Here is a 27,386-nt window from a genome sequence, read left to right as displayed (position 1 = left end):
CCAGTGCAGCATGCGAGATCTATAAAGGATGTTGCTGCCAGAGGACCTCACACTCCGCATAATAAAAAAAAAAAAAGTACTGGATAGATTCTGCCAAACTGACAAATGCCTTCCCATGCTTCCTGTTTCAGTCATAACAAATTACGCAAAAATCCATCGAGCAGTTTATACTTGTAATCCTGTCTATAAACTTGGAAATCAATGAAAATAGCTAAAACTCCACTTTTTTACACACTTAATATTTGAATGATTGGATGAATTTGCATCACACTTTCTTTTTTTTTGGAGAGGGGAGGACTGGCCCAAACCATTTTTTTAGAAAATGTTATTACATGCTAATTCATTGAGTGGGTTAATTAAAGTTAATTATCTGTAGTATTTTGACAAATTCCATGGTTCATAGGTCTGTTTTCAACTATAGGGTGACTACCATGTATTTTTGTATGTATATTTCGAGTGGATTGTGTCCTCCAACGTATTCCTCATCTTAGATGTATTCCATCCAGCTTTGCTGCTCTTCGGAAATTTTTCGGCAGAGGGCGTCGTGCGTGGATGTCGAGTCGATAGTCCCTCTAGGGCCTCCGTCGAGGGTGACGTCATCGGGTGTATAAGTAGCATGCGCGGTGCCTGTTGGCTTCAGTTCCGTTTTTCCGCAGTACGTTGCTTGAGACAATCGGCGCGCCTTGAGTTCCGTCAGGAAATATTATATTACTAGAAGAAATAATGTCCTCGTCAACGACGCCGACCATGACCCCGAGATCGGGTTTTAAGAAATGCAAGTTGTGCGGCTCAAAAATGTCGATCACGGACCCGCACCGCAAGTGTTTGTGGTGTCTCGGGGAAGGCCACAACACGGAGGCATGTTCGAAGTGTCAGGCGATGACGGGAAAGGCCTTGCGAGAAAGGAGAGGAAAGCTACAGGTAGGTCGAAAGGATCGGAAAGCCTCTAGCGTTGAGTCGAGACCCCATGGGGAAAAATCTCCTCGACGCGAAAGGCATAGATCCAGATCTCGAAGCGATTCTCATCGCTCGTCGTCTTCGTCGAAAAAGTCGAAGAAACAACGCCATAGATCTCCCTCCACCTCGTCGTCAGACGAGTCTCTGAAAATGAAATACCCCACAAAACATTTGTCTTCCGAAGAGTGGGAAGCATTTAGGGTCAAAATGATGGGGGTGTTTGAGAAAGCGAAGCCTCGGTCCGCGCCTTCTTCGGAAGCCGGCCGGGAGCGTCATCGCTCCGACACACGGGCGCCCTCGAGCCCGGGTGATCGTAAAAGGAAGGATGGGAGAACCTTCCAGGTTGCAGAACGAAAAACGCTTGAGTCGAGTCGACCGCTCGAGGTCACGGACGCCGTCCGAGACCTTCCACACCTCGAAGGGGAAACTGTCGACGGCTGCCTCGACGCCCTCGAAGCAGACCCTGTCGACTACCACGATATCATCGTCGACGCCTTTATCGACGTCAACGCCGAAACCTTTGGCGCCAAAGGCTCCAACCAAGCCAGGGCAGCTAGAAAAGGAGAAGGAGAAAACTGCAAGACATGTATCTTCTTCAAAATCTATTTTTACACCTCCTCCTCTCCCAGAGAAGGTTTTCAAGCCTCTCCCTAGGAAGGAGTTTTTCAAATTCTTGACCTCAATTTTCGAGGATCAGGAGAGATCCGAAGAGGAAGATGTACCTTTTGGTTTGGAATATGGCACCCAAAATGTCCCAGAATGCTTAATATCGGAAGAAAGCAGGATGAAGGATTTGGTGGCGTCCTTACATAATGCAAGTGGCATTGATACCTCTCCTGAGAATTGTTTTGGTAGACCAGATCAGGAGAGCAGTCCATCTTATCGTCAATTAATGACAAAGGTGGTAGACTACTTGGGATGGGCTAAACCAACAGCCCAATTCGTCCAGGACGATTTGACAGACATATTGGATCATGGTCCCACTGAAGACCCAGTTTTACCTTTTCATGTAGCCTTACAAAACAGGGTGGCCAAGAATTGGGAAACTCCGGATTCTATTCCTCCGGTGAATAAATCCCTAGCATCAATATACCGCCCAGCCAGTAGCGACCCCGGATATCTGTCAAAACATCCAATTCCCGAGAGTTTGGTCATACAGGCAGCCACAGCTTCCAACAAACTTGCGTACCTGTCTATCCCTCCAGACAGGGACGATAAGCATGTGGATGGTTGGGCACGGAAGGTATTTTCAGCCGGTAGCATGGCATTAAAATCTGCCAACTCCACGTGTGCCTTTGTAAAATATGTGTACACTCTGTGGGAGTGCATCGCAATGGCGGCGGAGCACATACCAGAAGGGGAAGAAAGGGAAAGTTTCCTAGCCATCGTTGGAGATGGAAAGGAGGCCATGCAGGAATCCCTTCAATCTGGATTGGACACTGCGGATAGTGTAAGCAGGTCCATGGGCACTAGCACGGTAATGTGCAGGTTTGCGTGGTTACGGTAGTCGGGTTTTGCACTGGACGTACAGAACCGCCTCCTGAACATGCCTTTTGACGGGTCTCACCTTTTTGGCAACAAGGCTGACGAGAGCTTTGAGAGGTTGCAGACCTCAAAAGCAGCATCCAAATCTTTAGGAGCTGCTATTAGGCAACCTCAGCCTTTTCGTGCGCAAGGACAATCATGGAGGGGACGATCCTATTGTTACTACGGGAAGACGAAAGGAATGGCCAGTCAAAGGGGCCAAAGAAAAGCCACTCGTGGTGGACGAGGAAAACGTGCTAAACCAGCTCCAGCTGCAGCCTCTTTGCCATCAGCGGCTGCAACATCCGCCACAAAACCACTTTGAAGACTTGCACCACAAAACACCTGTAGGTGGCAGGCTGTCGCAGCATCTGCAAGAATGGCGAGCCATTACTTCAGATGTTTGGGCTCTAGAAATAATAGCCCAAGGCTATTGCCTTCCTTTTCTAAAGCAACCTCAAAGCAATCCACCAGGGAGACACCCGTTGAAGTTTTCGAATACGCTCCTACAGCAGGAAGTTCTAACCCTGCTGGAGAAAGGTGCCATAGAACCAGTACCTGCAGCAGAGAGGAACAAGGGTTGGTAATCCCCAAAAAGGACGGAGGACTGAGACCCATCTTGGACTTAAGAAGCTTGAACAAGTTCCTCAGGAAGGACAAGTTCAAGATGGTTACTCTTTCTCAGATCCTTCAGGCCCTTCAATTCCAGGACTGGTTGGTTTTATTGGACCTCCAGGATGCTTATTTTCATGTGCCGATTCATCTCAAGCACAGGAAATACCTGAGCTTCGTTGTTGGCGACTCACACTATCAGTTTAGAGTCCTGCCATTCGGGTTAATCTCCGCCTCGAGGGTCTTCACCAAGTTAATGGTAGTGGTGGCAGTGCAGCTCAGGCGAGGGGGGATTCATGTCTACCCCTACCTGGACGACTGGCTGATCAGAGCGCGCTCTGCCGAGCAAGCTTTGGATCATCTGAAAGTCACCTGTCACTTCCTCCATAAAAACTGGGCTTCTTCCTCAACTTAAAGAAGTCTCAAATGACACCTTCCCAACAGCTTCAATACAAAGGAGCTGTATTAGACCCATCCTTGGGAAAGAGCTTGCCTCCCAAGACGAGGGCTCAAGACATTCTTCAGATGGTTTCAAAATTCCAAAATGCCCAGAATCTCCAGGTTTACGACTTTCTACGGTTGCTCGGCCTCATGGCATCCTGCATTTTTCTGGTGCCAGAGGCACGCTTGAGGATGAGATCCCTTCAATGTTCCAAGCACCCTTCAGATTACAAACAAGGTCAGACAAGACCTTCTATGGTGGGCCTGTGCAGAGAACATCTTAAAGGGAGAACCCTTTTGGCAACCATGGCCGGAGGTCACAGTAGTGACGGACGTCTCACTCCTGGGGTGGGGAGCACATGCCAACTATTTGACAATAAACGGTCGCTGGTCTCCATCGGAGTCCAAACTACATATCAAACTTTTGGAGCTGAGGGCAATCAGACTAGCGCTGAAGGCCTTCCTGCCATCTGTCAGGGGAAAGAATGTCCTGATAATGACGGACAACACAGTGGCCATGCACTACCTAAACAAAAGTGGAGGTGTGGGGTCACTACTCCTGTGCAGAGAGGCAATGCAGCTCTGGTATTGGGCGATTCAAGAGGGAATTTCTTTAACGGCAATTCATCTAGCCGGGGAAGAGAATAACGGCAGATGCTCTGAGCAGGCAGAGCACAGTGTCTCACAAATGGGAATTGGCTCAGGAAGTCATTCAAGAGATCTTTGCCCTTTGGGGAACCCCTCAGGTAGACCTATTCGCAACCAGTACCAACCGAAAATGCGAAGGGTATTGCTCAAGGGAATTTCCCCCAAGAGGAGCCCTGGGGGACACGTTCGTGGTGGAGTGGAACTTCCCACTATTGTACGCGTTCCCTCCGATTCCCGTCATTCCTCAGGTCATTAGGAGGCTGAGACGCCTCGGGAACCGCATGATCCTAATTGCCCCAGATTGGGCCAGGAGAACGTGGTATCTGGACCTTCTAGATATGTCCATCTGTCCTCCAGTACGTCTTCCTCAGAAAGAAAACCTTCTCTCTCAAATGGAAGGTCAGGTTCTCCACCCAGAGGTCAGAACACTCAACCTTCATGCTTGGTATCTGAAAGGCTGAGATACAGGGATTGGAACCTTCCAGATGATGTGATGGAGGTGTTGCTTTCGGCAAGAAGGCCAGCAACAAAGTCTCTGTACTGTTGCCGTTGGAAAAGTTTTTGCAACTGGTGCAGGGAAAAGAATGTCGATCCTTTTCTATGTTCTATTCCGGAAGTACTATCTTTCCTTCTGACCCTAGCACATAGAAGTCTGAATATCGGAACAATAAAAGGTTACCTTGCGGTGCTTTCCTTCTTCAAGCACTTATCGGAAGAATGCTCCTACTTCAAAATTCCTTTGATAACACAATTCATAAAAGGTCTCACTAATGTGTTTCATCCTCACCCATTTCAAGTACCGATTTGGGATGTACATTTGGTATTAAAATTCTTAATGTGTGCCCCTTTTGAGCCTATGCACACGTGTCCATTAAGATTATTAACATGGAAAACAGCATTTTTAGTTGCTCTAACATCAGCAAGAAGAGTGAGCGAATTGCAGGCACTATCTTCTGGGCCACCCTATACTGTGTTCCATAAGGATAGGGTTGTGTTGAGGGTTAAACCATCATTTTTACCGAAGGTAATATCTGATTTTCATTTAAATCAGAATTTTTTTTACCCTCATTCTATCCTCCACCTCATCCATCTGAGGAAGAAAAGACTGCACAGACTGGACCCAAAAAGAGCTTTAAGCTTTTACATCTCTAGGCTTTCTAGACTTAGGGTGGACAACCAGTTGTTTATAGGCTACACTGGAAGAAAGCTGGGTCAATCAGTAACAAAACAAAAATTTCGCGCTGGATCTCACTGTGCATTTCAGAGTGCTACAGACTAGCACAAAAAGACCCACCTGAAGGGTTAAGAGCTCATTCCACCAGAGGCATCGCCTCTTCCACAGCCCTTCAAAGAGGTGTCCCTATAAGGTCCATTTGCGAAGCAGCAACTTGGCCTTCGCTTCACACCTTCTCAAAATTCTATAACCTGGATGCTTCCCACTCTAGAGAGCTAACTTTTGGAAAGGCAGTGCTTTACTATGCCATCTAAGGGCATTTAAAAAATAAAAAAATCTGACCCCTCCTCCAGAGGAACTATGCAAAATACTGCTTTGGGAGCCTATCTAAGATGAGGAATACGTTGGAGGACACAATCCACTCGAAGAACAAGTTACTTCTTACCTGGTAACGTTCTTTCGATTGGATGTTCCTCCAACGTATTCCTCATCGCCCTCCCAACCTACCCCTCTGTAGATTTTTTCCGGGTTATTGCCATCTCAAATCTCGCAAGGCTGATGCCTGTCTGCCAGCACAATCTACACAGTACAAGATCATAGATACAAAAGAGGGGAAAAACAGAACTGAGGCCAACGGGCGCTGCGCGTGCTACTTATACACCTGATGACGTCACCCTCGACGGAGGCCCTCAAGGGACTATCGACTCGACGCACAGCGCCCTCTGCCTAAAAAATTTCCGAAGAGCAGCAAAGCTGGATGGAATACATCTAAGATGAGGAATACGTTGGAGGAACATCCAATCGAAAGAACATTACCAGGTAAGAAGTAACTTGTTCTTCTGATGCATGGGAATCGGTTGACATGTTTTACAAAAGCTGCCATCTGGTGGTCCTGAGTAGCATAAATTGTTTACTTCAAAGGTTAAATGGCATAGACAGTGGTGTTCCTGCTACACTATCCCTAACTTAGTTGTCACGTATCAACCTCTGACACCAACCGTCAAAACTTCAGCTTGAAGACACTCCCCTCCAATTAGCAACTTAGATCTCTGCCTCAACGCCAACAAGACAGAGGTCCTTCTCATTGGGACGACTGCTCCTAGTTTCACCTTCACTCACTGGCCAGACTCCTTGTGTACCCTCCCCTCACCTATTTGTGAGGCAAAAAACCTTGGGATCATCTTTGACTCCTCTCTCTCCTTCTCTCCACACATTAGAGATCTTGCCAAGAAGCTCAATGTCTCCAGAGCCCTGGTTCTCTCTAGGCTTCACTACTGCAACAGCCTCTTCCTCAACCTTCCTCTTTCCTGCCTTTGCCCTAGAACTGCAAGACTTATCCTTGGCCTCAAGCCCACAGACTTCATTTCTCCTGCTCTAAAACCTCTCCACTGGCTCCCGGCGACTGCAAGGATCAAATTCGAAACCCTCTGCATCATCCACAAGGTTGTCTGGCCCTGGGACCTCTCTACAACCAGCTTTCTCTCCCGAAATACCACCCAGACAAAATCCTTCGGTCTTCTTGCTCCAACTCTCTGCAGGTCAAACGTTTCTCCAAGCAGAGCACGGAGGTAGATCCCTCTCCTCGGCTGGCTCCTCCCTCTGGAACAGGCTCCCTCCACCCCTCAGTCTTGAGCCAGATCTTCTTAAGTTCCAGAAACCTCTCAAGACCTTCCTTTTCTCATCTTCCTTCCCTCTCCCCTTCCGAAACTTTCCACCTACTGCTGTGACTGGGGCCGGGTCCCTTCAGAGTCATACAGGGACCAGACCACCCCCTCCCACTTCCCCCCAACATCCTTTGCCAGTATTTACCATCAGGCTCCCATTCCCAGACTATCCCAACCCAGTCCTCGTGTCCACTGCACTCTTCCTCACCCCCTGCCCCTTTCCCCTGGCACTTGCCGCCTTGGCCTGAACAGCAGTGAGTTACCCCACTCTTGCACTTCTCCCTCTATCTCCCACCCCCCTTGCACTTATCACCTTGTCATGCACTTGCATGGTAGGATTGTCACAAGGCCAATATAACCGTTTCTTTTTTCCTGTTGTTTTTTTCATATGATATTCCATGTTTCTCCCCTCTCCCCCACCTTAATGTCTTGCAGCGCCTAGAAACGCGTGTATAAGCGCCATACATATGTACAATAATTAAAATAAACTCTATGCTGTAGACTGACCACATTTGTAAGGTGGTGCAACAAGAAAACGATCAACCAAGTTGATCACCAGCAGAGATTTTTGGCTGCCTCTGTTCCTTTTAGACTGTGGCTTAGTATGCAATTCAATCAAGATCTATTTAGTAGGCCTAGCAGCTTACACCACCTTATACATGACTGTGTTGGTGAAGAGAACTAATGATCAAAACTTTCATGGAACAGGTAAAATGCTTTCTTCCTCTGGTGGTACACCCACCACCTGGTTTGAATCTAAATACAGTTCTACATAGACTCCTATGACCACCCCAACCCCTTTGAGTCTATGCACAAAGCTTCCCTACAAGATCTCACTTACAAGGTTGCTTTCCTCATTGCATCAATAATAAGGGTGAACTAACTCTTTGTAGGCCAATCTTTTGTCACAGTTCTAGGTTGGAATATGCAAATTGCTTACTAGCCGGTATTCCTTTAAATCTGCTTCATCGACTACAGAGTACTCAAAATGTGGCAGTTAGACTAATTTTGAAGTTACATAAACCAGACTGACTCCCAGGTATCCCTTCACTGGCTACTTGTTGGGTAGAGGATTGAATTTAAAATCATGTGCCTGGTTTTCAAGTGTCAATGGATCTGCTCCTTCTTACGTAGCTATTACAATTTCACATCAACCGCCGACTTGCTCTCTTCGCTAATCATTTGCTGTTGATGCCATCATCCCCATGTGTTTCCATATGTGAAAGATTTTCTATTTACGGACCTCGGGTATGGAACTCACTACTGCTATTTCTATATAAATATAGAATATAGGAAAGCTCTTAAAATCTTTTCAAGTGATAGGTGCTACATGTCCTGTTACTCATTAATTGTGCTCAGTGGCTTATTTTCTGGAAAATCTGCACCTATAAACGGTTTATTCCGCCTGGTGCCCTATATACATTCATCAATTGAGTTCACAAACATAAGGCTGTATTTGGAATTCACCCCTGTTGTCCACTAAGTTATTTTCCAAATTTCATGTGAAGAAGTCGATGGTTACAAGTTTTCGTTCACTATCTAAAAATGAGAGCGAGCGAGCACTTTACCCACATGTAAAGCACAGAGCGGTAGTGGTCTAGCTAGACAAAACAAAATCACTTGGGTCCTTCCTTACCCCTATCTCACCCTCTACCGGTGGTATGCTCCAGGGGTCTAACCTCTCTCCCTGGCTGTTCAATCAATACCTGGCACCTCTCGCCCACTGCATTGCTGCTCTCTGCTCCAATTTTCAGTGCTATATGGATGACACTCAGCTTGTTTTCAGGCTCCCCTCTGCCACCTCTTCTCCTTCTCTCATCTCTGTCTATCTGCCATCCAGGAGTGGAGTGCCGCCACCGATCTGACTTAATGTCAGTAAGACAGAGATTCTCCTCATCGGCACACCTGCCCCCTCCTTTCCTGTCACTCTGTGGCCGGCCTCCCTTGGCCCTCTTCCTGCTCCCACCTATGAGGCTAAGCACCTCAGGGTCATCTTCGACTCCACACTCTCCTTTTCTCCTCACATCTCTAAGAAGTCAAACTACCAACTGCAGCTTCCTTTTCTTCCCCCAGAAGAATCACTCGCATCAGTTCGGAAGCTGGAGCAGGAGCTCCGGACCACTGCCGATGCAGTTGGTTACAGCACCCCAGAAGGAAAAACCCATGCAGTCCGCATGGAGGTATGCTAGCGATCTGCAGCATTTGTAGGAATTAATTTTTGGGCTATTATTAGCGCTCATAGGCGCGGTAGCCAACATAATTTACTGCTACAATTGTCCTTTGTGGCAACTAGGCATCCGCTATGCACACAACCTGTGCTGCCTTCCTTTCTCTGGCAGCATTACCATTTCGCCATTAGAACACACGAGGTGTTCATAATTCCAAGATGGCCGCCCGTGTCGCTTGGGGGAACATCCACAGCCTGCCTCCCCACCAGAGCGCAGCCTCCTGTTGATTGGGCCATCCACTCCACTTATGAGCCTATCGGAAGGCGGCAGGCGAGAGCCGGCCCTTCCTGGGAAGGCCCTGAGGGTAAGGCCAGCAACTGTCCTGAGACTGTCCCGAGCCGACCAGAGCCCAGGGCCATACCCACTGCCCGTTTTCCCTGAGAGTAGCCAATAGCCTAGTCTGCCAATTCGAATCTAGATGACCTATTGCTTATGTATTTTGAAGTATTGCCTTTCTGGCCCACATTACAAAAACGCCCCTTCATCATGTGTGGTATCTGCCTAGCCCCCACAGTACAGTGCATGGTTCTTATGCATCCGACTCTACCAGATTTTGCCAGACTCACGTTGCCACATATGCTAATTGCCAGCAGCCTTACACTATAGAATCCTTATGCTTGCACATGCATCTTTAGCCCTAGTGTGAATTCTGTATCTAGGTGAACCCTGTTTGCACATGCATCTTTAGCCCTAGTGTGAATTCTGTATCTAGGTGAACCCTGTTTGCACATGCATATTTAGCCCTAGTGTGAATTCTGTATCTCGGTGAACCCTGTTTGCACATGCATCTTTAGCCCTAGCGTAAATCCTGTATCTAGGTGAACCCTGTTTGCACATGCATCTTTAGCCCTAGTGTGAATTCTGTATCTAGGTGAAGCCCGTTTGCACATGTATCTTTAGCCCTAGTGTGAATTCTGTATCTAGGTGAACCCTGTTTGCACATGCATTTTGCATCTAGCAACTAACTAGCATGCCTCCCCTGCTCAGTAGTTGGCTTGCCTGCTCCTTGCTCTTTTAATCGCCATAGTACTGTCCAACATGCCGCTTCTACATCCAACTACCATGCGTACGACCTTACCTAACTCCAACTCATCTAACAGCTCACCACTAACAATAATTGAGGCACTTCTAGTGCTGCCGCCTAGTATCCCCTGCCCCACTATAGACGGGAACACAAGACTCAGAGCTCGACTAGCCAAACTCCACGAGCCACTAGCCCGTTCCATGCCCACCACAAAGAGACTTAGTTCCACTCCCACCAGCCCAAACAACCTCAAATTTAAATCATCTCTGAACCACCATAATAATTCTCTACTTTATCCCACCAACCAGAGAAGTACTAAATCCACACACAAATTGTCAGCCTCTACTACCACTACACCCATAGTGAGCCCCCAAATCAAGGGAGCTCTAATCAACGCTAGATCAATAGTAGCTCATGCAACTGAAATTGCAGATCTAATCATCAATGAAGACCTGGACCTCCTTGCTATCAGAGAGACCTGGCTCCATCCGGCAGCAGGCTCCATGCTTATGCTAGCAGTCCCTGATAATTACAACATCCTGAGACAAGACCGACCTAACTCTAGAGGAGGTGGTATTGCCATCATTCATAAATGTAGCCTTCCTATAAGAGTAGCTACCACCATCAGTGTCCCTTCTTGCGAACTACTCTCAGCCAAAGTTCCCATTACCAATGCCCAAACCCTCAACATCCATGTGATCTATCACCCTCCAGGCCCTTTAGGCACATTTGACGAGGATCTTAACACTATTCTATCCACTAACCTAAAAAACGCCACACAGGTACTCACCCTTGGAGACTTGAACATGGGTTTCAACGACCCCGAAGACCAAGCCGCCACCACCACGTTTAACACCCTCAACGAATTAGGATTTACTCAAAGAAGCCTGAAACCCACCCATGACAAGGGCAGAATACTTGACTGGGTGGCTGACTATAACTGCTCAGTTAACATCACTGACATTTCACCACTTGCCTGGACTGACCACCACCTGGTATCATTCTCGCTGTCCACCACTAGACCTCCTCCTACGCAGTCTAGTAGGGCCCCACCCACACTCGCGAGAAACAAAAAGAGCATCACGGTGGAGAGACTTATCCCCAACCTACTCCCCATACTGAACACACTCCCTGACAACCTGGATGCTGAGACCCTGGTTGAGGAATACAATAAAATTATGTCCACTTCCCTCGACTTAATCGCCCCTCTCAAACTCAGGCCAAGCAAGCCCAAAACGCACTTGAACAAATGACACACACCATTCCTCAAAAACTTAAGACAGCAAAAAAGAAACTGCGAAACCACCTGGAAAAAAAACCCATCAGTAGCTAATAAAAGCAAACTCACCAAACTAGCGGCCCTGTATAAAAAAGAAATCTTGCTAGCAAAACGTACCTCCTTTGACTCCCGTATCTGCCAAGCCAGCTCAAACACGAAGGAACTATTCTCTATTCTGAAAGAAGTAGAAACCCCCATAGCACCACCAGACACCTGCATTAAAGACAAGAACTGGTGCACCGAAATCCAAAATGCCTTAGCCAACAAAATCGCTACTTTACAAAATAAAATATCTTGTAAAAAAGCATCCCTGAACAACCCTGCCTTGTCCAAGCTACCCGAGAAGCAGACTACAAGCGAATATACCCGATTCAATTTCACCAAAGTGACCATACTCGAAGTTGAAAAAATCTGGTCCTTGAAGCCCTCTAATTGCCAGGGAGACCTATGTCCAGCACAACTAATAAAAGACGCTGCCCGCGACCTCTCCCCATTTATCACAAAGCTAATCAATGCCTCCTTCTCCACTGGATCCATCCCAATCAGTCTAAAACAATCCTGGGTACTACCATTACTAAAAAAACCTACACTTGACCCAGCTACCCCTACCAATTACAGACCCATAACAAATGTACCATTCCGCCTGAAAATCCTGGACAAGGTCGCCTATGTTCAAATACAGAAGCACCTGGAAGAACACTACCTGCTAGGAGCCAGACAATCAGGCTTCCGACCCCAACATGGGACTGAGACAGCTCTTATCGACTTTAAAACACAGATCAACCTGCTCAGAGACAATGGCCAAGCAGCCTTACTCCTCCTCCTCGACCTCTCTGCAGCATTCGACCTGGTCGACCACTCGGTACTATGCACTCACCTACACACGGCCGCCCACTTCTCCCCTGAGGCCATTACATGGATTAGATCTTTCCTCGATGGCAGAACCATGAGGGTTTTTTCTCCCACAGATGCTGCAGACCCCATACCCATCACCTGTGGCGTACCACAGGGTTCCTGTGTCTCCCCTACACTGTATAACATATTTACCAAGCCCCTTTTCGATGATCTGGATCATCTCGGTATCACCTACACTAACTATGCAGATGATAACCAGATCCTCCTTCCGCTTTCTGGAAATTATGGAAAGGATTTGGCCTTGGTGAATAGGGTTTACATCATCATCCAGGCATGGATGGCCACTCATGGACTATGCCTGAATGATGATAAAACTGAACTTATCACCTTGGGTACCACTGCCAGCATAAATAAATTAAGCCCAGCCTACTCATCCTTCATGATCGATGGCAACACGATCAAAGTGGGACACGAAGTCAAAACATTGGGATTCTACCTTGACTCCAACTTCTCTTTCAACAGACAGGTGAACTCACTAGCCTCCTCCACAGCTTACATGTGTAAATAGATCCGTGCAGCCAAACCTTTTCTATCCGATACCAGCTGCCTGACCCTGGCCAGAGCCCTCATACTATCCCGCTTAAACTACTGTAACACGCTTTATCTTGGGTCATCCAAAGCCACCGCCAGCAAACTACAAACCCTCCAGAATAATGCACTCAGAGCAGCACTGGGCATCTCCAGAAGAGACCACATCACAGCACACAGCCAGCAGAACAACCGGACCCCTATCACAGACAGAATCTCTCTAAAAACTGCTTCACTCACCCACAAGTCCCTCAATAACGCGGCCCCCATCTACCTGATCGACAGATTTCACAGACAGACATCCTTGAGACCGACAAGGACAGCATATAGAGACTGCCTCTCCGTCCATAACTACAAACGCTCTACCATAGGAGGCAACAGCTTCCCAGTGAAAGCGGCTAAACTATGGAACTCCCTACCACCCACTCTTATAATGGACTTACCCTACCAAAAATTCCGTTCCAAGATGATGTCTTGGCTGAAGACAGCCGCTGTCTAAACAAACTGAGCTAGGTTCTGCTCCTCCCTCTTGTCACTTGGACATACCGGACACACAATTGTTAACTGTATATATGTATATATTCTTGCTTTTCTTCCATTATTACTGTGTATATGCCATGCATATATTGTATTGCCTGCAACTAAGCTTCGCAAATTCCTGTATCTGCTGCGCCCTGTTACCCTAGGGTATTCCGGCGCATTACAAATAATAAACAAACATCACTGTCTCTAGAGCTCTGGTTCTCTCTAGGCTGGACTACTGCAACAGCCTCTTTCTAAATCTGCTTGCTTCTACTCTCTGCCCTCTGCAACACATCCAGAATGTGACTGTGAGACTTGTCCTTGGCCTCAAGCCCAGGGATCGTATCTCTCCAGCACTGAAATCTCTGCATTGGCTCCCAGTGGCTGCAAGGATTACGTTCTAGACCCCCTGCATTGTCCACAAGGCCTTCTGGGGCTTGGGTCCTCAATACCTCCAACTCTCTCTTCGTAAATACCTTTCTACTCGAGCTCTTCGCTCCTCCACCCCCAACTGCCCCACGGTCAGTCACCTCTCCAAGCAAACAAGTTGGTGGTAGATCTCTTCCTTCGGCTGGGGCCTCCCTCTGCAACAGCCTCCCTGCCTCAAACTCGAGGAGAATCCTCTCTGCTTCCCGAAGCACCTCAAGACCTTCTTCTTTGCTTCTGCCTTCTCTCTTCCTCTCACCTGCTGATTTCCTGTCTGAAACTGCACTGGCCACCTGACTACCTTCTGATTTCGGGCCCAGGTCCCTACCCGCCCGTGCCCAGTTGCACACCCGCACTGCCTCCCAGCAACCCTTGCACTTGGGTCTGTATCTGTAACCCTACAGATAACCCACCAGCACTTTTGGAAACCTGCTGTCTGCACTTACCCTTGAACCTGCCACCTTCTGGCCGCACTTCTTATTGTTTTGATCCCACGTACAGCACTGCTACCTCCCCCCCTCTTTACGCTGGCACTTTTCCCCTTCCCCCGCACTTGCGCAATCTCAGTGTCACTTGGCCTAGTAAGATTGTTGTCTGTCCTCCCTCTGTTCCCCATTCCTTGCCTTGTCGCGCCTTGAAACACTTGTGTATAGGCGTGTTACAAATGCCATATCATAGCATATCACTGTGTAAAGTCAGTCATGTTGTTTCTTTTGCAACAAGAAGTAAAGTATCTCCAGTCACTAAATATACCATTGCAAAGTGGATTGTATGCTGCATTGAACTCTGCTACACATTGACACACAATCCTTTTCATTGCAAACAACCCATTGAATGCAATTTACCAAGTAACCTGGATTTCAGAATACACTCACACAAGACTTTTTTGCAGGTACACAAGCAGGCTCAGACCCACAGGCGTGGCAAGCTATACATTTATTTTTAACTGCTCATATCTGCCTTTAGTCTCTACAGTGCTCTGACACTTACGCAAAGCTAAAATTATTTTTAGCACAATAATTGGTGAGCAATTTCATTTAGTAGTAATGAAGTCGCTTGTTGACATAATCAGCAAAGTTAATCATTCATGATTTTGTGCATCAACTTATTTATTCCACTTGTTAAGTTACAGGAATTAATATTATTACAATGTTTCCAATCATATTTTATGATTTCATTGGTCTAGGGCGGCTTCTTGTAAAATGTACAGAAATTCATACTCTCACAATCAAAGTATTGAAATGTGCCCTGATACTTTTTGAATGAGGATGTATAGGAAACATGGGTTTAACTATGAATAATAATGTTAATGTGAGACATACTCCCTGAGCATACAGGCAGTATTTTAAATCGGAGATTGCAAGATAAAATTCTAATAATACATGGAGAATCAAACTTGGGAAGGTTACATGATAGGACACATGGAAAACCCGTCAAGGGTCATGCGCTCATGTGGAGTGATGCAATTAAGAGGCATCTATGTGAGGTGATGTAATTAAGATGCCACTCAATTTTCTGTGTTCTAATACAGAGCGCAGTAATAAATTGACATAATGTTATGTGTGATATGTCTTGGCATGGGTGGGCATGATGTGGGCTTTTAAAAAGGCACCGTTGTTATTAGGTACCATTCACAGCTTAAAATGGCCGCCATGTATGGTATAAAATTTAACTTCTATCGGGATACCGTGCACGAAAGTATAATTCTTCACATTGTTGAGTGTGGCATAAACTGACCTGGAGCACTAAATACAAAAGGAACCTACGTTCGGAACTGAATCAAACTTGTTATTTAAGAAAGGTAATGATGACAGAGTGCATAAACTCTATAGATAGGTCACCTTTCCAAGCTGGCGGATACACATTTGGATATAAAAAGCAGGGTCCGTTGTGCAGCGTCTCGGAAATGCAAAAACACCAATTGATGCCTAAAGGCTGTGTGAAGACGGGATACATCCTGTTGTATGGTATCGTAAGCTTTGGGGATTACTAAAGCTTTGATGCAAGTGCCAGTATATATTATTTGAGAAGTAACGAATACCTGGCTCATGTTTGTAGTTGTTACAGTTGAATTCATTACAAGACTTTGGCTGGTGGAAAATATTGGATCGAATTATTGTATAAGATTGAAATATAATAATGGTAGTGACCAGATTGTATTAGGACCGACTTGGAATAATAAAGAGTTTAGGTAAGTTGCAAGCTAATTATTTCATTGAGTTAACATTTGGGTTTAGATAATAAATTCAGTTTGTCTTTTAAATCTTATTCAGCCTATGTTATGTTCAGGACGCTACACATAAATTGTGTAAAAAAAAAAAAAAAACAATTTATGTTTTGATTACTCACATGGAAGGTTATGATAGTCATCACAAACAGGGTAGGTCTACAGGATTTTGGAAATAAAGTATAAAATGTACAAGCAAAAGGGAATATGTAATTTGATGCGACTTGTTACATGAGACGTGAGTATATGGCACATGTGATGTAGCTCTATTTGGGTGATTAATTGAATGTCACGTTACATTCCTTTGTAGACAAGTTACTTACGCATTAGCCATGAAGAAGCTCCTTAGCCTCTCTTGAAATAGAATCGGGGGCTATGTGAAACACGTGTCGGCTTGCACTTCGATGAATCCTAGTTTTTCAATAAACTGTGATATGTTGTTTTAAAGTATGTCTGTTGGATTACAATTGTGTGCTATGTTAATTAAAAGAAATTGGTAGGGAAACTTGAGAATCTCTATGATTGCAATGTTTCAAACTTATTGATGAAAACAGAATTGAGTGTGGTGCAGTAAGAGGTGTTAGTGATTATGAGGTGCGTTGTTCCTATTAGTAGTCTGAACAGGTCAGCACTTCACATCACTATTGCAGCGCAGCCCCATCGACCATCTAATAGTATTTGTTTACTTAATAGGACTCTAATAGGTGCAGGGAGATCTATTGATAAGGAACCTGTATTTTGTTTCACATATTTAATGACTTAATTACCCTAGGATGCCATGCACATTTAAAATGTGTTTTGCACTGCGGTGGGTATTAAATGCTGCCTTTTATGCTTCCTCAGAGCCTCCTTAATATTTTGATGCTTTTTGACGCCATACAGGATATCTCATAATAATGTAAACATCCTTGTTAACCTGTTCCGACCGGGATTGCCCAGGGTCCAAACCCCCTGTTCAGAGTACAGGTAAACATGTGCCGACATGTCTTTTCCCCCTCTGTCTCTCCAGGCCGTCACCAGTCAACGACATTGCCCCTCCTCGAAGGCATGGACTCTGCAATGCAGCAACCTCACCCACATCATCAGCCCCAAGATCAGCAGCACCCTTCACCAACACAGAAGTTGCTTGCCAACATCTGCTCAGCTATCACCCATCCAGCAGACATCGCCGACCTCATCACTACATACGACCTCAACACCATCTTCATCACCGAGACCTGGCTGACAACCACATCCTAGATGTCTTTGTCCCCGACGGCTACAGCAGTCATACACAAGACCTTATGGCCCTGCACCAGACTTGACATTGACAACATTGGGTCTTTCAAAGTCCTCCCCTGCCATTTCCCGGTCTCCCCGACGGAAACAGTCACCTCCCATCTCATCTATAGACCTCCCCCCCCCCCCCAAACCCAACATCACCTTCATCAGACTTCACTGACCTGGTACCCATCATGTCCCTCACATCCATCATCCTAGGCTACTTCAACTTGTCAGGCAACAAGGCCACCAAACCGATGAAGGAAGCTCTCCTCGGCCTTCTCTACACCCACAGCCTCAAACATCACACGAAAGACCCAACACACGAGAAATGTAACATCCTCGACCTAATCATCAACGCACTGTCTTCCCTCCACTAGAGCTCTCCTCTCCTGCTTGACTGGTCTGACCACCTTGCTGTGGCTTTCAACATCCTGCATACCACACCAGTCGAGCACTCCCAGCAGAAACCCATCAGACAAATCTTCAGGTCCTTCAAGAACGTCCTTGTGGAAGCCCTCACGGAAAACCTTGCCAACCTCCACCGTACATGGACTGAACATCCCCAACTGAACTACAACTCTCTGCTGGAAGCACGCTCAATGCCACCCTTTCAGCCTCCATCGTCTGAAACAATGCACCTGCAAACGAAAACAGTCTGCACCCTGATACAAGCAAGAACTCATCCTCTGCAAATGCGTAATGAGGAAACAAGATAAAACCTGGTGCTCCTCAAGGAACTCTGAGCAACCTGCTGACAACTAATCAACACAGCCAAGACCACCTACTATCAGAATACCATGGCAGAAGCAGACTACAAAAGCAGAGCCCTCTTCAAAGCAGTCAAGCACTGCATCAACCCGCGACCTGGCCCTGCCATACCACACCATCAAAAAATCCACCGCCATCAACACTTTCTTCATCGGCAAAATCAGCAAAATTTGCCAGCACATAGACACCAGCTCTGTATCCACAGGCCCACCTCACGTACCCCCTTGCAAATCTCCAGACCCTGGACATTATTAAAAACACTCTCGACAGAGACCTGGTAGAAACCTTGGCAGCCCTCAAAGCCACATTGTATACAGACATCCTCCCAGCATCCATCCTCAAGACCCTCCTTGCAAAATCTCACCTTCCCTACCTGCAGATCATAAACAGCTCCCTAACTCGAGGCACCTTCCAATCGACCCTAAAAACAGGACAATTCCTCCCTCTACTAAGGAAACCCACTTTGGATCCCAACAACATAGGTAAATATCTCCCCATCTTCCCTTCCTAGGTAAGATCGAGAAGGTGGACACCTGCAGCAACACATCAACACCAATGATCTCCTCCAAACCTACAAATACGGGTACAGACCCAGATGCAGCACGGAGACAGCAATCATGCAGGTGGTCAACTACGCCCTCGACATCCTTGACTACAGCCACCCCTGGTTCTAATTGACCTCTTGGCCGCTTTCGACACCGTAGACCACCAGGCGCTTAGGGACACTTTACATCGGTGCATGTTGATCAGCAACCTTGTTCTACACTGGTGAAAGTCCTACCTCGCCAACCACCAGCAGTTTGTTCAGATGGACGCCTCTACATCGCCAATGCTACCCGTCGGCTATGGAGTTCCTCAGGTTTCATCCTCTCCCCAGTGATCTTCAATCTATACCTTGGGCCGCTGGGTGCCCTCCTAGCCACACACAACATCCACCAATACACCGACAACACACAGCTTACCTCAAGATCGACTCCATCAAGGAAATCTATAGGCTCAAAACCCTCACATTCCCCTTGGAAGGGAAGTTCCTCTATGCCCCCACCCCCTAACCCAAATACCCCTGGTGGCTCGATTGTTAAATGCCTTCAGGCAGCATCGGTGCAAATTGATCGTAGTGGCCCCTGCCTGGCTGAGACACTTCTGGTATTCGCCCGATTACATTTTCTGTGCATCTGCTTTCCAGGAGCAGCAGTGCTGTGCTCCACCACAACCCATCCTCACTGCACCTGACGGCCTGGTTCTTGTGCTCCTAGAATTAAGCGATATACTGCTGCTCTAGGTTGCAAGGACCTTCTAGCGCAAGGAAGCGCTCCTTCCACACTTATATGTTACAAGAATAAATGGACACGTTTGAAAGTCGTATACCACGCTACAGCCAGCCACATTACAGGTCAGAAAATATTTGATATCAAGATAATCCTTCCAAAGCTCCACTGTTTTGCAAGGTCACAATGATAAATTCTCCACCCTACTTGGAGGAAAAGCTCACTCTCTCTGGCCAACGAAGAACAAGAAGCCATGTCATTGCCACATTCTAAACTAGGCACTACAAAAAGGAGAACACTACAAGACCACAGTACTGCTAAACTCCCATACTGTGAAACTGTCTACACACTTGTATTAAGTAGAAAAAGAAGGTCGGGCGCGCACTCTGGTTCCATGTCATTTAATCCTGATGTAAGTAATAACAGGGTTGAATCCCAACACAGTTCAAAAAATAATAACAGGGCTGAATCCCAGATGCAAATAGTCCCAACAATGTTCAAAAATTACCAGGGTTAAATCCCAACTGCTACAGTTCCAAAGCACAATAGTTAGTTCTACTCCTCCAAGTACTTTCAAGTCTCAAACTCTCATCAGGGAGGCTGTGTTAGCTGTGTTTCTTTTCAGGTGTTGCTAATTACTTTTTTCAATTTCAGTCTCAAAGGATTCTGGTTGTTGTAGTGATGGCACAAGTGTTTCATTCAGGAGACCAGGAACCAACTCCCCTCCAAACACAAATCTTACCCACAATTTGGGGAGGGGGGAAAACCATGAATATGGCTCTCCAAAGTGGGGGCATAATAGCCCCGGTGCTGCTGCCTCTGGAGCCCGGGGCTATTAAGCCCCCACTTTGGAGAGCACACTTGTATTGGCACACTTGTATTAGACTGGGCCCCTCGCACCTGCAAACACTTGGCCCATGACTTTGGAGGTCCTTATGCCTTCAACTCCTGTTGACGTATCCCTTCTTTTGTACCAACGTACCATCTTGAAGTACTTCCCTCTGCATGACTTTGGGAGCTCTGTATTTGTATTAGCAGTTTTTCTTGGATCTAGGTGTAGATGCTATTCTATTAGTCAAAAGTAGATGAGATGAGCTAATCTCCAGGACCAAGACACGTTTCTGTGTCAACTGAAAAAAGTGCAGTATTGCTTTAAGGCTGCAAAAATAGGACACAATGTATAACAGCAAATTCATTGTTTATCAACAAAGAGGTCCCTGTTATATCACACCCAGGTTTCATAGTTTCTGAGTGGGTGATGGTGGAGGGCCCAAGGGATTAAGCCAGTGGAAAGTCAGTGAGGATGGATTAGTTGTGCAGTTGAACAGGAACTCTGCTGTTTCACGATTGAGAGATAGGACATTTGTTTGCATCCAGCATTGAACTTGGATCAGGTAGTTTGTAATACCATGGTGACAATGATTCATCATCTATTTTTAGATTGTAACTGGGTAACCCACTCTACATCGGCCATCTTGTTATTCACATTATGTATGCATAGCGCCATGATCCACTAACTATAAAACGTCTCTTCTGCTATGAAATGAAATGAAACTCGAAGACCCAAAATGGCTCTAGATTGAGGTTGCAGCTGTGCAGTGTTGGTGTTTCTTTGATTGACAAAGTGAACATTTCCCCCTTTTCTTTCCAGGATGTGTTAACTCTTTCAAGCAGTGATGACAGTGAGGTTGGCAGCAAAAAGAAACTTCCAGGACCAGCTGCAACAGCTGCCAATGACAGTGATGATATCCAAACCATCTCATCTGGCTCTGAGGATGAAACAGATGACAAGAAGAACCTAACAGCCAACACGGGTAGGTGCTGCTTCTAGTTTCATAACAGGCTGAGGTCTGGATCCTACCTTGCATCTCTTTTTAACATCGCGGTTTGGGTATCGCTTAATTTTCTATGGTCTTCAAGATATCAATATTGTGTCCAAATTTAATGGAGCCACGACAATGAATAATTCACTCCAATAAAGTTAAGTTTTGCATCAAGACTTCTACCTACATTCAAAGCTTTGTGCATCTCAAATATGCAAGATTTAACATTTTGTTTTATTTATTTAATGGGATATGGTTTACATTAAACCTTTCACATCATAATACAAACATCTGCACCAATACATAAAAATATTATATGTATGTTTACTTAACAAATACATTCATAATTTCTAACAAAAAATACTAATACAAGTCATACATACATTTCAATCAAGGTTGTTTCTATAAATTCTGCTTGGCAGAATTTCATAGAGCAGCATTAAAAAACAAGTAAGGGCTAAAATCATTGAGATTTGCCGATCTCTGTACCCTCTTTACCACATATACAAACAAACTTTATGAAGTGCAGCGTTTTAAGTTTGTTTAAAACTGGACATGACATCATAAGGTGTTTCATGGTTTCTAGGGCCAGAGGATCCTTACTCATCCTAGCGCACCTGACTTCCACGGTGGAGACCAGATTAATTTGAATCTAAGGTAGATATTCCCACCCATTTAAACCATTCCAACCGCTTGACCGTCCCACCCTACAGACTGAAACGAGCTGGGGGCACAAGTTTCCCTGCCATCGCCATTGGACACAGGAACACCCTGTTTGCCCAGGAAACCCCAGCCGAAGGAAACCTCCAGACCCCACTGACACTGGCCCCGGCCCTCACTGTACAACTGTCTTCTATTGTAGTATGACCTAACTCCATACCTGTATCTCTGTTCTACACCTATTCCTCTGTACTTGTATCAGTGTGTCCTATTCCTGTAACCTGCACCCTGATGCCTCTGGGTTTGGCGCACACTACAAATGTTAAATAATCCTTTCTAATTGCAGGAAGACAGAGCAAATATTTGGGTAAAAAATCTGGGATAAGACGACTATTCCTTATAAAGCTGGTAACAGCACATTTTCTCTGAGGTCATATATCAGTCTAATTGGAAAACGTTTTTTTATACTTTAATGGGTTTGAAATTAAACTGCTGGAGCTTACACATAGTATCCTTCACATATCCTCACTTGTCTTAGCGAACTCACCTAATGAAGCATTTTCCTCATTAAGAAAGCGGTTGAGGGATTCTAAAAAGGCCGCCGACCAGTGACCAACCTAATTAAAGTTCTCCTGTCCCCGACCCTTTCAACTTCGGTAAATCTGCATTAATCCCCTCCCCAGGTGCGGACTGAAAGTGCAGTGGAAGCAGAAAAGGAGCGGACTTGACCACAATTCTGGTGGCTGGAAGCAAGGGATTTAAATGCAGCGTATTTCAGCTCCGAACGCACAGCCGAGTGGGCAAACCCAGTGGGAGCCTCCAGGAGTGAAGCTCGGGCCCGCCGACGAGAAGAGGAGGAACGCACTGTGGCAGCCCCGGAAAGCATAGAAGGTGCAGCGCAGGAGAGGAAGAGCCCCTACGGCGGGACTCTGAGGCAAGCGGAGAACATGTGAGGAGTGACAGCTGCTACACTCCCCAAGGAGAGCAAGTCCGGTACAGGGGCCGAGCCAGCCGGAGTAGAGGAAAGATTTTCCGGGTGGATTCCGGGCCACCTGAGGTGAGAAAGGCGGCCTGTACCAGGAATGAGGAGGCAGGAGGAGTGGCCCGAGGAGGAGGAGCAGAGGAGAGATTGCGGGGAGAGGCACCATCACAAAGGAAGCAGAGGGAAGAGAAAACCATAGCAAGGAAATCGAGAGGGATGAGTCGCTGCTGAGGGCAGCAGGCGAAACTCGGCGGCAGATCACCATATGAGCCCAGCCTGGGGTGGAGGAGAGAGGAAGGCCCAGAAACAAGGACAGAGGGGCCATGGCACCCCATATTGAACTGTAACAGGTGGTGAAGGGGGACAAAAATGTAACACCTACGCAAAGGCCCCAGAGAAGGTAGGCAAAGCTACAGGGAACCCAATGACGGAGGGGACAACTTTCAACAGGTTCAGCGACCAATCTAGCACGTGGAAAGCCCACAGTGTTAAAGGGAGAAATGTCAAAAAAACAAGGGGAAGGACTCCCAAACACTGGCGAAAAACACAAAAACAAAAAAACTGGAAGGTGCAATACAAAAAATGTGGAGGAGGGACCCAGGATCTCTAGCTGAAAGGGAAAGCAGCCTAGAAAGACAAGAATCCATGGGGCACCAAAGTGAAGATCTAGAGGTCACACCGGACATCCTAAAAGAGTATTTCTAGGACTTTGGGGACAAAATTGCTGGGACGGTCCAAGCACAACTGGACAAGATGCGGGAGCATCTGGCCTCAACCCTGCATAAAGATAAAAGGTGGTGATGTCACAAAATTGGAGGAGAGTGTGGACACCAATGAGACAGCACTCCAGGAGCTCACAGAAGAAGCACGGAAAACAGACAAACACCTAATGGAGCACCTAGCGCAAGCAACCCACAACCTGGACATGCAAACGGATGAAGATTAGGGTAAAGGGCCTCTCTGAAGAAGCGCAGGATAAGGACCTGAAGGAGACAATTCTGCGAATATTCACTGATTTGGCAAAACTGAAAGATAAAGCTTAGTTGAGACTGGACCGAGTCCACAGAGTGGGCCCATTGAGGAAAGAACCAGAGCGAGACAGAGAGATGTCCTGGCGGTCTTGCACGATTACTCCTATAAATGAGAAATACTGGGGGGCGACGCGAAAGGTGAAAGTTGTCTTACAACGTCTCAGAGCTGCAACTCTTCCAAGATCTGTCCCAGATAACACTGCTCAATAAGGGGAAGATGGGCCCGGTGGCAAGCTTTCTTCGCGAGAAAGACATTCGGTATCGATGGACATTCCCCTTTGGCATGGTTTTCGAATGGGATGGAAGGCAGCACAGGATATCGACTTGCAGGGAAGGAGCAGACATACTAGGCATAGAGGAAGATGGAGAAGAACCAAGCTCCCCGACAAAACCAAAGCGAGATAATAGAAAAGATTGAGAATGAACATCGGTGCAGCATAAAATGTAAAGAAAAAAGGCAAATCGTGGGACAAGACAGAAGTTCATGGTCGGCGCCCAGAGGTCCCAACGACCGCGCTGAAGAACTTAATGAGTCTGTGGTAAAGATTTTACTGCACAATACCGAGAACGTAAGGAAGCCTGGGGAGGGTAAGATGTGTTAACATGCAGGGGTCGGGCGGCAGGAGGGTTAGGATCTAGATATGGCCTTGATGGAGCCTGCAGAAGGGGCAACTGGGTTGAAAGATGGATTCGATCCCCGGGAAGGTGAGTCGGCAGGGGCTAGAGGGCCATCGAGTCTAAGGAGTCCCAGGGTTCTCGGTCCCGGAGTGGTTCCCGCCATTCCTCCCCCTTGTCTCAGCATTCTGGGAAGCGTCGTCATCGGTCCCCTTCCCCATCCTCCTCGGAGGATGGAGCTGTAAGGAAAGTGACTTGTCCAACAAAGTCCTCGACTCCGGAGGAATGGGCTGCCTTCAGGGAGCAGATGCTGGTGATTTTCCAATCCCAGGGCACAGTTCCGTCCGCGCCTTCTGATGAAGCTGGCAAGGAACAGTCTCGATCCGTGGCTCGTGCGCCTTCGTGTCCTCGAAGTGATCCTCATCGGGAACCTTCGAGGTCCCGTTCGGACAAGGCTCAGGATGGCCACAAGAGATGTGCTTCCAGGTCTCAGTCCTCGTCCCCAGCGAGACCGCAGAAACCTGCTAAGGGCACAAGTTCGGTGTTGACTCTGTTGTTGCTGTGTACGTCGGATACAGACGTCGAAGCTTTGCTTTTGTACCAGCCCTAGGTGCCGTTGTAGACGCTGAAACCCTCGACGCCGAAGCCTTTGGGCCTTTTGGTCGGGATTTGCCGTCGGAGATCCCTGGTACTGTGGATCCTCCAAGGAAGGCTACTTCCAATTCTGTAAGGCCTGTTAATGACTCCAGACCCTCAACTGTCCCGAGACAGGACTACTTTTACCTCCCTCTGGATGACATCTATGAGGAGGAGAGGACAGTTTTAGATTTTGACCCTGTTGACCCTCCTGTATTTTCTGGGGAGAGTCAACTGGAAGAGTTAAGGCAATCTCTTCATGATCCAGTGGATTAGGCACTTCTCCTGAGGTGGAGTTTGGCAGGCCTGACGCCTGGGGCTCATGACGAGTCGTCCTAAAGGAGACTGATGGCTAGGTCACTGAATATCTTGGTTGATCATCTACTCCTGAAGCTTTTGTTCAGGATGACTTGACGGATATTCTGGATCGAGGTCCCGTCTTCTGACCCAGTGTTACCTTTTCATTTGACCTTGCCGAAAAGGGTGGCGGCTGCTTGGCAGACCCCGGAGTCTCTTCCAGCAGTTAACAAATCATTCACTAAGAAATGCTGCCCTTCCAGTAGCGACCCCAGCTATCTTTCATCTCACCCCACTCCTGACAGTCTGGTGGTTCAGGTGGTTACGGCCACATCGAGGCAGGTGGCGTACCCTACCATCCCTCCTGATAGGGATGACAAACGCTTTGACGGTTGGGCACGCAAGGCGTTTCCTGCAGGGAGTATGGCGCTGAAATCAGCCAACTCCACTTGTGCTTTTGCAAGATTTTCACATACCCTGTCGAATTATTTCTCTTGCGGCTGAGCATATTCCCGGAGGGGAAGAAAGGGATGGGTTCCTTTCTCTCGTACAAGATGGCAAGGACGCCATGTGTGAATCCCTTCGGTTGGGTTTGGACACGGCCGACAGTGTTAGCCGGTAGATGGCTCCGAGCACCGTTATACGCAGATTTGCGTGGTTGCGGAAGTCGGGTTTTGCTCCGGATGTGCAAGCCCATCTTTTGAACATGCCCTTTGATGGCGCGCATTTGTTTGACAGCAAGGCTGACAAGAGGGATTGCAGAACTCCAAAGCTGCTGTGAAATCTTTAAGCAGAGCTGTGCATCAACCTCCGCCTTTTCGTCCTAAGGGACAGCGGGGAGGTTCTTTTCGTTACTACTCCTCCTTTGGTAGAACGAGAGGAGCCGCCAGTCAAAGGGGTCAACGTAATAGTATCCGTGGTGGTCGAGGAAATGGAGGTGCCAAAGCCGCTCAGGCAGCTGCCTCATTTCCTTCAGGCACTGCTGCAGCTGCTCCAAAACAGTTATGAGGCCATGTCCCATGGTTTGGCGGTTGGGGGCAGACTGTCTCAGCATCTCGAAGAATGGCGAGCTATTACTTAGGATGCGTGGGTTCTGGATACAATAGCCCTGGCTACTGCCTTCCCTTCCTACAGCGGCCTCACGACAAACCACCGGGGAATCTCTTTGAAACTTCCAGATCCGCTCCTTGTGCAGGAAATCTTGACCCTGCTAGAGAAAGGCGCTATAGAACTGGGATGGTATTCCCCATATTTTTTTATTCCAAAGAAAGACGGGGGGGATTGAGACCCATCCTGGATTTGGGTTGGTTGAACAAACATCTCAGGAAGGACAAGTTAAAGATGGTCACTCTTTCTGAAGTCTACCAGGCCCTTCAACTTCACGATTGGTTGGTGTCTCTGGACCTACAGGATGCTTACTTTCATGTGCTGATTCATCCCAAGCACAAAGTGCCTGAGGTTTGCGGCTGGCGACTCGCACTTTTAGTTTCGGGTCTTACCATTCGGATTGACCTCCGCCGACGAGGATCTTCACCAAGCTAATAGTGGTGGTGGCAGCGTATCTTAGGCGAGGGGGGGGGGGTTCACGACTAACCCTACCCGGACGACTGGCTGATCCGTGCGCGGCTCTCCCGAGCAAGCATTGGATCACCTCGGTCTCAACTGCCGCTCCCTCCACAAGTTGGGCTTCTCCCTCAATTTCAAGAAGTCACATCTGACACCTTCCCAACAGTTCCAGTACATTGGGGCTGTGTTGGACACCTCCTTGGGGAAGTGGTCGCCTCCCAAGGTAAGGGCTCATCACATTGTACAGATGGTGGACAACTTTCAACGTGCCCACAGTCTCCCGGCTTTCGCATTCTAAAGGTTGCTTG

At 47.1% G+C, this 27,386-nt stretch overlaps 1 protein-coding gene across 3 annotated transcripts in view; it reads left to right on the top strand.

Moving 5' to 3' along the window:
- SETDB1 (SET domain bifurcated histone lysine methyltransferase 1) overlaps positions 1–27,386 on the top strand; it is a 1,213,210-nt gene that overhangs the window by 998,964 nt on the left and 186,860 nt on the right. For all 3 annotated transcript variants that reach the window (XM_069649750.1, XM_069649751.1, XM_069649752.1), the window contains exon 19: positions 21,120–21,282. In XM_069649750.1, the coding sequence (XP_069505851.1) occupies positions 21,120–21,282 (163 nt within the window). The remainder of the gene's footprint in view (positions 1–21,119; positions 21,283–27,386) is intronic.

The sequence above is a fragment of the Ambystoma mexicanum genome, chromosome 1p, assembly GCF_040938575.1.
Source record: "Ambystoma mexicanum isolate Mex_15411 chromosome 1p, UKY_AmexF1_1, whole genome shotgun sequence".
Lineage (NCBI taxonomy): Eukaryota > Metazoa > Chordata > Amphibia > Caudata > Ambystomatidae > Ambystoma > Ambystoma mexicanum.
Note: the sequence above shows the minus strand (reverse complement) of the source record. Positions and strands in the feature narration are given on the sequence as shown.